The sequence below is a fragment of the Pseudopodoces humilis genome, chromosome 24, assembly GCF_049639895.1.
Source record: "Pseudopodoces humilis isolate 2021_Gansu_Grassland_sample_001 chromosome 24, ASM4963989v1, whole genome shotgun sequence".
In the NCBI taxonomy this organism is placed as follows: Eukaryota; Metazoa; Chordata; class Aves; order Passeriformes; family Paridae; genus Pseudopodoces; species Pseudopodoces humilis.
Genome location: NC_142223.1, coordinates 658,589 through 670,954, shown reverse-complemented (window position 1 = coordinate 670,954; position 12,366 = coordinate 658,589). Strand labels below are relative to the sequence as shown.

At 52.8% G+C, this 12,366-nt stretch overlaps 1 protein-coding gene across 2 annotated transcripts in view; it reads left to right on the top strand.

Annotated features, from left to right (window-relative positions):
- Positions 1–3: 3 nt before the first annotated feature.
- Positions 4–12,366, top strand: part of FBXO42 (F-box protein 42) — a 37,209-nt gene continuing 24,846 nt past the window's right edge. The window contains exons 1-3 of one of the 2 annotated variants that reach the window (XM_005528239.3): positions 4–134; positions 9,412–9,681; positions 11,828–11,944. In XM_005528239.3, the coding sequence (XP_005528296.1) occupies positions 9,429–9,681; positions 11,828–11,944 (370 nt within the window). In that variant the 5' untranslated portion in view covers positions 4–134; positions 9,412–9,428. Of the gene's footprint in view, positions 135–4,054; positions 4,180–9,411; positions 9,682–11,827; positions 11,945–12,366 lie in introns of those variants that run through there. The other variant, XM_014257266.2, reaches the window with a different exon arrangement.

Below are 12,366 nucleotides of genomic sequence, written 5' to 3'. Positions count from 1 at the left end.
CGCGGCCGGGGCAGCGGCGGGAGGGCGGGGAGGGAAGATGGCGGCGCCGGTCGGAGCCGTCACCTGGGCGACGCAGCGGCCCCGCCGCCCGCAGCCCTGAGGCCCCGGCCCGGCCCGGCTCGGCCCGGCGGCAGGTGAGAGCGACCCCGCCGTGCGGCTTCCCCGGGCGGGGCCCTTCCCCGGGGAGCGGAGCGGCGGGACGGGCCCCTCGGGGCGGGACAGGCCTGCTGTGGAGGGGGCCACATTTGAGGGTGGAGGGTGAGGGGAGCCCCTGTCCCAGCTCCTCCAGCGGTTTGGGGGTCGCTGCGGAGGGCAGGGGGTTGTAAAGGGGTTGTAGCCCTTTCTGGGCGGGGGGAAGCCCCTTCCCAGCTCCGGGGTTCGAGGGGAAGGCGGCCCCGGGGGCTCCCTCAGGGCGGGGAGAAAGCAAAGCCTGTCCCTCTGAAAGCTTTGTTTCCCCCTAAAAAAAGCCGTGGTTCCTTTCCAAAGAGCCAAGCTTCCCCCCCGAAAACAATGTTTCTTCCCCCCCCCCAAAAAAAATCCGTGTTTCCCCGCAAAAAAGACATTTCCCCAAAAACCTCGTGTTTCCCCAGAAAAGCCATGTGTTCTCCCTAAAAGCCATGTTTCCCCAGAAAACCTCGTGTTTCCCCCAAAAAGCCATCCTTCTCTCGTAAGATCTCTGTTTTCCTTCCTAAAAGCCATGATTTCGCCAAAATTGCCATGTTTTCCCCTCTAAAAGGCACGTTTGCCCCGTAAAAAACATATTAAAAAAAAAAAAAAGCCATATTCTCCCCTCCCGCCCCCCCAAAAAAGAGAAAAAAAAGTCCCATTTTTCCCCGAAAAGCCCTGTTTCCCCAAAATTCAGTGCTGGCATGGGGTAGTGCCAGGACACAGGCTGGCAGTGGGGAGTGGAAATGGCTTTTTTGGGGAGAAAATAGGGCATTTAGGGGGAGAAAACAGCTTTTTTTGGGGGGAAATATGGTTTTAAGGGGGGAGGCAAGGCTCTTTGGGGGGCAGACATGGCTGGGGGTGCCCCCAAAACCTCAGCTCGCCTTGGGTACGTGTGAAAACAAAGGTGAGGCTCAGTCTGCGCTTGTTCTCTGTGCGAATCCGCATCTCCCCTGGGTCCGTGTGTGTCTCTGTGTGTATGTGTGTGTGTGAATCCCTCGATTTCTGTCCTGGCAGCAGCCGAGGTGCCCAGCTCGGCTCCCCCGGGGGCTTTGGGGTGTCGCTGCCCCATTGTGTGCGCTCGGGGCTTTGGGAACGGCGTTGGTGGGATCTGTTCTTGGCACGGCGGGGCTGGGCTGAGCAGCCGCTGCAGGGCTCGGCAGGAGGATTAGCTCATCCTCCCGAACCTCTTGGATTCTCCACTCGCGCTTTCCACTCGGGTTTTGCAGCGGGGCAGGAGGAGCCGGGGTGTTTCGGTGTTAATGGGCTGATCTCCGAGGAACGCTCGGTGCAGGAACAAAAGGGGAGTCGGGAGTGCTCGTGTGTGGAACTGGGACGGGAGATAACCCCGGGATGGCCGGGAATGCCGATTGTGCTTTAATCATCGCTGGGAGCCGGCTCGGGTCAGCAGCTGGAACTCTTCCCTTGGCTGAGAGGGACGGGAATTGCAGTGAATTCTCTTGGAGGAGCTGCTTGACCTAAATCCGTGCCCTGGGTGGGAAGGACCTTTCCCCACGAGCGGAGCCTCCCAGGGAAGCTGAGGCTCGGGGGCGATGCTGCGCTGTCCTGACAAAGTGCTTTATATCGCGGCATAGCCCCTGCAGCCGGGGCTTGGCCCTTCTGGAGATCAAGGGCCAGAGTGGGAGATTTCCTCATTCCCACCGCCCTGGGTGTTCCCACCACCATCTCTCCTTCCTTTTCCTTATGCTGATGCCAGAGAAAGGCTGAAAACCGGGATTTTCCCCTTGGGTTATGTCCCCCTGGGCTTGGTATTTCCTTGGTGTCACGAGCGGGAGAGAAGAGAGCAAAATCTTGGGCAGAATTCCAGCTGTTTCATAGAATCCAGAGGGGTTTGGGTTGGAGGGGCTTTACAGACCATCCCTGCCGTGGGCAGGGACGTTTTCCCCTATCCCAGGTCTCTCCAAGCCCCGTCCAACCCAGACACTTTTCCAGGGCAGGGTGGTGGCTGTCTCGCACACGGTGCTGTTCCGTCACGTTGGATTCCATCCTGTTCTCCGGGAGCTGTGCGTCTCCATGCTCAGGTGGCGGCAGAGCCACATCCCATGGTTGTTTTGGCATAGCAGGGATGTTTGTGCGTGTTTTTCCTGCTGTGCTCCCTGGAGTTTTCCCTGACAGGTGACTCCACCCAGGCAGCATTGCTGTTCCAGGGTGGCAGGTGAAGCTCTCGGATTCGGAAAGGCTCTGGACGGTTTTATCATTTTCTCTCATGGGTTTTTACAGGCAGCGTGTACAATTTTGAATTTTATTTCGAGTTTATTGCCTGGGACTCCGTTTTTCGCTGCGTTTGGCTGCAGGAGCAGCCCCTGAAGGAAGCTCACCCACAGGACACGTGTTCCTGCCCTGCCTGGGCTTGGAATGAAGGTGGGGTTGGTTTATTCCCACTGCTGAATGTGTGTGACCTTTGATTTGGGGATTTCAGCCTCTGCATCACCTTCTGGAGAGGTGTTTGCTCCCAGGGAGAGCTGGGATGCGGTGCTCATCCCATCCTTAATCCCAGGAAATGTAAGGCATGCAGCAGTCTGCACATCTGCCGGGAGTGCCAGCGGCGGCAGGTTTGGAGTGAGAGCTGGGGATGGATGGGCTGGTTGTGCATTCCCAGCACGCGGCTGATCCCTGGAGTTCTGTTCCCAGGGCTTCCAGGAGGCGCTGGCTTTGGGCACAGCCCGCTTCCACCCCAGCCACTTCCACAGGATGTGAGCGAGGGCTGCTGGAAAAGGCTTCCCACTCTCTGTGTAAACAGAGCTGCGCCTCCAAGGGAAGTGATTTTTCCCTGTGTGTTCCGTCAGGGCAGGCTGTGTTGGAAAACATCCATTCAGGATTTTCCTGAGGCTGGAGGTGGGTAAGCTTCGGGCTTTGACTTGGGGAAGGCAGCATCACCTGGAGATGGCTGTGAGGGCTTAGGAAAGGTGTTGGAGCTGGAGCCAGGTTTGGCCCAGATGCGGATAAAAGCTGGAAAGAGGCCTCTGGGAAGTGCTGGTGTTTCTCTAGGGGTTTTTCTCCAGGGCTGTCTCTCTAGGGCTGTTTTTCCAGGGCTGTTTCTCCAGGGGTTTTTCTCCAGGGGTTTTTCTCCAGTGGTTTTTCTCCAGGGGTATTTCTCCAGGGCCGTTTCTCCAGGGGTTTTTCTCCAGGGCTGTTTCTCCAGGGGTTTTTCTCCAGGGCTGTTTCTCCGGGGGTTTTTCTCCAGGGCTGTTTCTCGAGGGGTTTTTCTCGAGGGGTTTTTCTCCAGGGGTTTTTCTCCAGGGGTTTTTCTCCAGGGCCGTTTCTCCAGGGGTTTTTCTCCAGGGCCGTTTCTCCAGGGGTTTTTCTCCAGAGCTGTTTCTCCAGGGGTTTTTCTCCAGGGGTTTTTCTCCAGGGGTTTTTCTCCAGGGCTGTTTCTCCAGGGGTTTTTCTCCAGGGCTGTTTCTCCAGGGGTTTTTCTCCAGGGCTGTTTCTCCAGTGGTTTTTCTCCAGGGCCGTTTCTCCAGGGCTGTTTCTCCTTTCAGAGCGCGTTTCCCACCCCGAGCGGTGCCGCTGGCGTCTCTCTGGGCTGTCCCCAGCAGTATCCAGGCTGTGCTGCCAGGAGCAGCCAGCACAGCTTGTGATGGAGTTGGGAAATCCAGGTCAGAATTCCTTTTGAACTCGCCTGCGTTGCTGGATCAAAGCAGAGCAGGGGTGACACATCCACGTGAAAATCGCGGCTCGTGTCGAGCAACCTGCAGGAATCAGGGCACTTCCCATTGGGAATTTGCTGTTTCAGGAGCTGCTCTGGACTGTGTTCTCTCCCCCATTTCTATGGCAATCTTTAAATATTTGTATTTGCTTACTGAACTCCCACTGCAACATCTGTGACTGAGAATCCTCATTTTCCCCCCAAGGGAAACATGGATGCAGTTCAGGCACCAGCAACTGGCAATTCCAATGCACTGCATCTCTCCCTGGCTTCCAGAATTCTTTGGAAGTATTTCCCTGCCTCGTTATGTCTTGTGCAAGTTTTTTCATAATTTGAGGCTTCAGGTAAGTTGGCAGAGCTGCTTTTATTTATTTGGAGCTTTTCTTTCCAGGCCAGGGTGGATGAGGCTTGGAGCAAATCTAGAAGGTGTCCCTGTCCATGGCAGGGAATGGGATGAGTTTTAAGGTCCTTTCTAACCCAAACCATCCCATGATTTTGACTCCCGTTAGGTTTCAGTGAGCAGAAGATCATCTCTGGTTTGAGGAGTGGTTTGGGGTTTTCTGGGTAAAAAGCAGCTCAGAAATGTCAGAACCTGGGTGTGAAGTTGGGCTGGCTGCAGGAAGAGCTGTCCCTCCCCAGACTTCTCAGCGCAGGGAATCTGGGACACGGTTAATCATTCCAGCTGGGGTTTTGTCACTCTGGAGAGCCTGCAGTGTGATTTATTTGTGCTTTAAAAGAGGCTCGTGAACCTTCTGGGTGCAGTTATCCTTGTGCTGAGCTTCCAGGGAAGGGGCTGGCCGTGAGAATCGCTGCCTTTTCTTGTCCCTGGTGCTGGAGCCTTTTGCCACCTGCCCAGAACACCTGGAAGGAGAGAACCAGGTGCAGCATCGCTCATCCACTGTGGAATTTCTGCAGTCAGTTCCTCCGAGCGGCTGCCTTTGATCCATCCTGCTCTTCCCAGAGCTGCTGTTGGGCCGGGTGTTTTCTTCCCCAGTCCCAACAGCTGCTGGGAATTCCTGAAACCTCCCAGACTCGTGTCTCAGGAGGGGCACAGGGGATGCTGTGGCTGCTCTGGACAGGATTCCTGGATGCTCTGGACCCCAGGGTTCCTGGATGTGATGATGAGGGAATTGCTCCGTCCTGCTCGGATCAGTGCTGGTTAATGCTCCTTGTCGGGGTGACAGGATGGTAACAAAGGAACACCTTGGGGAGCTCATTTTGTCATTGAATGGTAGAGATGAACTTGAAATTTGCACAATTTCCCTGAATTTTTGTTTGCTGACTCACATATTATGGATTTGACTGCGCTTTTTTGTCGTCTCTTTCTCAGTGTTTGATATTTAGGCTCCCTAAACAGCCAGGCTTGAAGCACAGCACAAAGGATGGAAGGAGAGCTCCTGCTTTCCTCATCCCCAATATCCAGTGCTTCTGCTTCTCCCTGCATTGCCTTTCCCCTTAGCTGAGGAATAAGAAAATCCTGTACAAAACAAGAACAAATGCTCTCATTTATTCCACTCAAATGAGTGGAAACTGCAGCAAATCCTCTCCTCCAGCCCCTTGGGTGGGTCAGACTCATTAAATCTGTTTCCAGTGGAATCCCTGGCTTGTGTTTTCCTGTTGTGGCTCAGTTGTGGCTGGGGTGTGCCTGGTGGTTTGTGGGTGCTGTTCCCAGCCCCTCACACCTCCCTGTGCCGGGATTCCCTGTGGATTTAATCCTGTTTCTCCCTCTCCTTTACCTGTCAGAAAATCAGGAATTGAGGCATCCAGTATGCTTTGGATGGTGTTTGTTTTGGTGTCAAACCCTTTCCTAAGACATTTCCACATCTTTCATTTGGTTATTCCGCCCGGGCAGTTGGACCTGGACACGGACATTGGGCTGGATGGAAATCCAGAATTTACAGGAGCTGTGTTTTCAGGCTGATTTTTCAGATGAGCAGGAGCGAGCTGGATTTGTCAGTGGCTGTATTCTCCTCACAGTTCTATTAGAAATTCCCTTCGTTTGTGTGCATGAACCCATTTCAGTGACTTTGGGAAGTTCCAGGTGTTGTAGAACTCTGGAAATGCTGTGGCACTCTCACAGGCTGTCCAAACAATTCTCCCAGTTTTCCAACTCCTGATGTGCTCCTGTGCTCTCCTGACGAAGGAAAGGCTGACAGCAATTCCCAGGATCTCCCAGTGTTTGCTCAGCATTCCCAATCAGGAATCCTTGCCAATAAATCATCCTGAGTAGGTTTGGATAAGTGTTTTTATTGTTTAAAGTTCATCCTCCTACAGCAGATGTTACACCAGGAAGAGCAGCTGCCCTTTTCCTTGGAAAAAACTCGATTTTCCAGCCTTTTATTTGCTTGCCATGGGGTTATTCCAGGTTTTGGGGCTCGCAGATGGAGCAGGGAGAAGCTGAGGTGAGGATAATCGGAATCCAGGGCTTGGCAGGGGCCGGCAGAGGGAGTGTGTGAGCCCAAAATCCTCCCAACTTCCTAAATTCAGGGGATTTCGGGAGCACGGGAATAGGGAACAGCCGATTATTGCACCCCAGCAGCTCCTCTTGTGCTGCCAGGGCTTAGCAAGGCAGCTTTGGGCAGGACTGAAACAAATCCAACTCTTTTAAGGGTAATAACACTGTCCAAAAAACATGGAAATTCTCCTAATTCCAAATACATCCCTAACGAGTGGAGGGGTTGGTGGATGGTGGAGATTTTTGGCTTCTTTTCATGGCATTCTGAAGGGGTATTTTAGGATTGTCTTTTTTGGTGTGGAAAGGGAAATACAGAACTCACAGGAATTGTGTTTTCAGACTTGTTTTGCATGTGAACAAAACCAGGCTGGATTTTGGGGCAGTTGAAGTGTTTTCCTTGTGGTTCCATTATAAATTTCCTGCGTATTTATTAAGATCTATTAAGATTTTTATTAAGCTTTGGAGCCATTTATGAGGTTTTACAATTATTATTATTTCCCTACATGCACCTCAAGTGTGGTGTCATTAAACTCTGCTGCTTCCCCTTTTCCTGTGAGCCCCACACCAAAACATCCCTCAAACACCAGCTCCCTGATTTGTGTTCCACCAATAAATCCAGGATAAATCCCCTCCACGTTTTCATTCTGGTTTTCAGTGCATTTACTTTGTGGGAAAACACATTCAGCAGGATTTATTCGTAAGTTGCTTTGCTGTTTGTGCAGTAAATCCTGGTTTGTAATGTCACATTGCTGCTTATTTTTTAATTGAAACCTTGGAAAGAAACGAGCAGGAATCCAGAATAGCAGAGGGTCAGTGATCACTGGGCTGGGAGGAATTCCTGAGATGTTGGTACCTTTTTATTACAGAAATATCAACCAAAATTCAGCTGCAGTGATGCTGTTCCAGGATGATGGGCAGCGGTAAAAATGACATAATTTGGGATTTTTTCCTGAAGTCCCTAAACCCTGTTGTTCTAACAGGCAAAACCATCACAGGGAGGCTGTACAGACAGAGAAATATTGGAATTTTCAACCCTGTGGATGGAATTTAGGAATTCTTTCTTTTCCTGGGTGACTTGTATGAAAGAAAACCAATTTCCTCTTGGGAAAGAAGGGGGGAAAGCCTTTCTTGGAATCCCTCTTGGAACTGCCTGTTTTGCAGGGATAAGGAGCATCCCTGGTGCCAGAATTCCCGAGGTTTCACTCTGCAGAACCCTCCTGCTCTGGGATCTGGCACAGAACCTCCAGGGGAGCTGCTCCGTGTTCCCAGGGAGGGATGGAGGGAGGGACAGAGCCTGCTGCCCTTCTGCACCCCGAGCCGTGGTAGGATGGAAGCACAGGCACTTCCTTAGCCATGGATGCCTTTGGAAAAAAGCCCCACCCTCCATTCTTCCATTATCTTTTAGCACAGCTCCACTTTTCCCTTTTTCCCCCCAGTTCCCATCCCTCAGTCCCCGGGGAGCGGTGCGAGTTGTGAGGCAGCGTTTGGAGCCTCCCCTGTCACAGCAGGGATTTCTGAGCCGGGAGATGCCGTGGGCTGGGATGATGTGGGCTGGGGTACCATGGGCTGGGATGCCATGGGCTGGGATGATGTGGGCTGGGATGATGTGGGCTGGGGTACCATGGGCTGGGATGCCATGGGCTGGGATGCCAGCTCTGTGCCAGCTTCTGCCATGCTTCCTCCCAAAGATTGGGTTTTCCAAAGGAACCCGACGGCGCTGGGGGCTGATGCTGTCGCCTGTCGTTTTCCTGGGTTTAATCTTCCAGTTCCATTGGTTGCCATGGAAAGCTTTCCATGTGTCTGTGTCTCCACTGCCTGCCATTCCCACAGCGTGGGAAAACCCTGGATTGGGAATGACAGCTCAGGTTATTCCTGATAAATAAACCACATTTATAAATCAGCTGAATGACCCGAGCTGATGTGGTTTAATGGGGTTTGTTTATCAGTGTATTTCTTTATCAGGATATTTCTATATTGGGATATTTATCCTGTTGAGTAACCCATGTTAAACATCAATAACTTAAATTCCTTCCAGCTGTATTTTCTGGGGTAGTTAGGGTTTGAAAAAAATAATGATATTGTCCTTATATTGGAGGATGTTTGGGAAAAGCTGTGTCTTGTCTTCCCTGTTGAGGAGCTGCTTTGCTTCCTGGCTTGCTGCAGGTTGGGTTTATCCCATGAGCTGTGTGGATCTGTCTCCAGCAATGCTGGTCAGTTCAAGTTCACCCTGGTTTGGGTCCTTTCCTTGTGCTGTGAAAGGATAAAAAGGGAATTTCTGGTCAAGAAAGGCCCGTGTCATCCCCAGGAGCTGTTACTGTGGCTTGGGCTGTTGATCCAGCAGCAGCTGCCTCCCTTGCTCTCCACTCAGGCACCTTGGGAAAGAAAAGTGCTGCTGCTGTCCTCAGGACAGGCTGGCTGCTTCCCAGGAGAGGGAGCCCAGGGGTTTGTCCTGCAGTGACAGGCACGGATTTAACCTCACACAGTGCCAGCTGCCCAAATTGGACACAGCCCCTCGTTAAGGTGGATTTATTCCACGATACCTTTCTGTCATCGAGGTATCACCTTACACTTGGGATGATGTTGGGAATAGCTGGAGGTACAACCTCTGCTTCCATCAGCAGTAAATCCCAGGGGGATTTGCTTTCCTCACCTTCTGGCAGCCAGGGCTGTGTGCAGGTATTCCACAAATAACAGGGAAAAGGAGGGTGAAAATGAGGCAGGGAATTTTCCCCCAGAAGGAGCTGTTTGGGGTAAAACAGCCTCGCTGGCAGAACAGGTTCCACAGGGTGGAGGGGCTGTGAATGTGGTGGTGATCCTGTCTCACCTCGGGTGAAATTCCACAGGGATCCTGTCTCCATCCCAGCTGGGCAGGGCAGGGTGATGTCTCCTCACGCCCAGTGAGGGAGCAGCAGCTCCAGGGCTTTGCCTTTGGCTCTCTGCTTCCCACTGGAGGCAGGGTGGGGAGAGATGGAGTGAAAAAAGCTGTTCCTAAACCACCCTCAGCTACTGCAAAACCTACATCCTGCGCCCTGATTGCCATGCCAGAGCCCTCTGGTGTGACACACACCTCTCAGTGCATTCGTGACCCTCCCTGTGACCTCCCCACTGTCCCTTTTCCCAGCTGTGACGTGGGATGCCATGGCCAGCTCCTCGGACAGCGACGACGATGGCTTCATGGCCGTGGATCCAGAGGACGCCGTGGTGGAAGGGACGATGGAGCAGGAGGATGAGCCCCACACTGAGCTGGAGGTGGAGGAGCCCAGGCCCAGCTCCAGATCGATGCTGGAGCTGCCAGAAGAGGTTTTGGAATACATCCTGTCCTTCCTCTCTCCCTACCAGGAGCACAAAACCGCCGCCCTTGTCTGCAAACAGTGGTATCGACTGATCAAAGGTACAAGTGATGGCAGTGCGTTTCTTTAATTGTGGGATTTGGAGCCCAGCTCTCTTTTACCTTTGCCTCTTGTTTTCCCCTCAAACTCTGAAATCTGACTGCAGAGAAATCCTAATGGCCAGGGGGTCACTGGCTTTGCTCAAAGCAGGCCTGTGGCTGTGCAGGATTGAACCCCTCAGCCTCTCTCAGGGTAGAAAACCCACAGAGGCCACAAATTCCCATCCTGGAAGTGTCCAAGGCCAGACTGGATGGGGCTTTGAGTGAGCTGGGGTAGTGGAAGGGCCTTGGCAGGGGCTGGATGAGCTTTGAGGTCACTTCCAGCCCAAACTGAAACAAAGGCCAAGCCCCACAACAGAGCAGCTCCTTTGCTGCCTTTGGATGCTCCCAGTGCTGCACCGGTGACCTTGGATCGCAGCCTCCTCCCCAGACCCTGCCAGTGTCCCATGGCTGATGTGGCTTTAACTCAGTAATTCACATTCCCAGAGCTGCTGCTGTCAGCTGGAAACAGCCCCAACTCTGCTTGAGATAAGTGGAATATAAAATCTCTGTGAGTGGAGATGTGCATGTTCCAGCTTCCTGGAAGAGTAGCCCAGAGACACAGATCCTTCCTTTGCCTCCGCACAGCATTCATCCCAGAGCCTCCTGGGGGTGTTTTCATGCTGGAGAAGTATGATACAGCAAATAAGGAGGGGAAATTTGGATGAGGATACAAGCAGAACCTTCTGCTTGGTTTTATTTTAATATACTGGGTGATTTCTGGTACGAGTCTGTTGGGTGCACACTTTAATCACGAGCTTCATTTAAAAAGCAAGGAGTTTCAGATGAGAGCTGTTAAATTCTAGGAAATGGGACAAGGGGAACGTGTTCCTTCTGGAAAGCAGGAGCAGGTGTCAGGTGAGGAACGCCCTTGGCAGTTGTTGATGGCTCATTCATGGATTTCTCCTCATCTGAAAGCATGGCTCACATTCCAGGCATTTCCCACTTTGCCAGAGCTGAACAGGCTGGGGGTTAAAATCCCCCAGTTACCCCAGCAGGGACCACGGCCCAGTGCATCATTTTGGGGCAGCAGCTGCTCTCAGCCCTGGGGAAGGGCCTTTCCCAAGTGGCTGCGTGGCTGTTTCCTAGAGTGGCCTGCAAAGGATGCAGCTGGGATGGACAAACGTCTGGGACTCACCCCAGAGGGATGTGGGAAACATCCCTGGAGCTGAGGGATGAGCAGCCAGCCCGAGGCACGGCGTGGCTGTGGGCTGTGTCACCTCTCAGGGGACAAGTGGTGCAGAGCAGCTGGGCCCTTCTGGGGCAATTCCAGCCAAAAAAGGGTTTGGAGCCACCACCTGCGAGCTGTGCCCAGAGAGGTCAGTCGAGGTAAACAATTGCTCCGTGTTCTCCTGGTTCATTTTTCCTGTTTGCCAGGATACATCTGCCGTGCAGTCCTGGATCTCACCTTCCCTTTCCCGTGTGACTCTCGGGCATCAGCTCCTTGAGGCCCCCAGGCTTTATTTTTTTTATTTTAAAAATCCCTTCCTGCTTTATATTCCGGAGTGGGATTTCTTGCTGGGGGTGTTCCTGGCACAGGGCTTGGGGAAAAACTCTTGGCAGGTTGTGGCATCTTCAGTGCAGGTGCCACCAAGCGTCTGCTGAGCTGCAGAATCCTTCTCCAGAGCCTTTTGTCTCCTCAGGGAGCAGCCTCTGACCCCTCATACAGAATTAGTGGCAGCCTTGGAGCATCCCTGCTGACTTTTATCACTGATGTCTCTCCTCTCTGACTTTTTTCAGATCCCAGGGCAGTAGCTGCATTCACACTCTTAAAAATTGATTATTGCACTGAGGTTCCTTGGGGGAAGGGAAGCTGCCCCTCGGGGTGTGATGAGGGAACAAGGGTGCAGCACACAGGGCTGCACACAAGCTCTCCAAAGCATCCCAGTGCTTCCTTCCTTTCCCAGAGGCTCTGCTTCCCAAGCTGGGGCTGGCAGGGATGTCGTGACCCGGGCCAGCGCACACTGCTGATTTCCACATTTGCAGAGTTCCCTTGTCTTTATTCTCTTTAATCCCCCGCATTCCCAGCGTGTTTCTAAGGCAGGCACGGGGGTTTGGAGCTGCTGTGCCTGTGCAGACACGGTTTGTTTTTGTGGTGTTGTGTCCCCAGGTGTGGCCCATCAGTGCTACCACGGCTTCATCAAGGCAGTGCAGGAAGGGAACATCCAGTGGGAGAGCCGCACGTACCCCTACCCCGGCACCCCCATCACCCAGCGCTTCTCACACAGTGAGTATCCCCTGCAATCCCCCTGCAATTCCCCCTGCAATCCCTGTGGGAGCTGCCTCTCATCACCACTGGTGTTCAAATCCGTGGTGTTCAATCCCACCCTGTTCAGTCCCACCCTGTTCAATCCCACCCTGTTCAATCCCACCCTGTTCAAACAAAAGGGAGCAGTTCAGTCAACAGCACCACTCAGTGTTTGTGTGAATTCTGGAGGAGAATTCTGGAAGAGAATCTGAATTCTGGAAGAGAATCTCCTGAGATTCTGGAAGAGAACAGAAAGGGAAAAAGATACCTGAAGCCTTTGAGGGAAAGATGGGAATAAACCCTGTTCTTTGGAGTGCAGTAGCATTGAGCTGCCCCAGCTCCAACAAAAACAAAACACAACAAAAATTCCACCTTGTGGCTCCAGCACGGGGTCAGAGCCC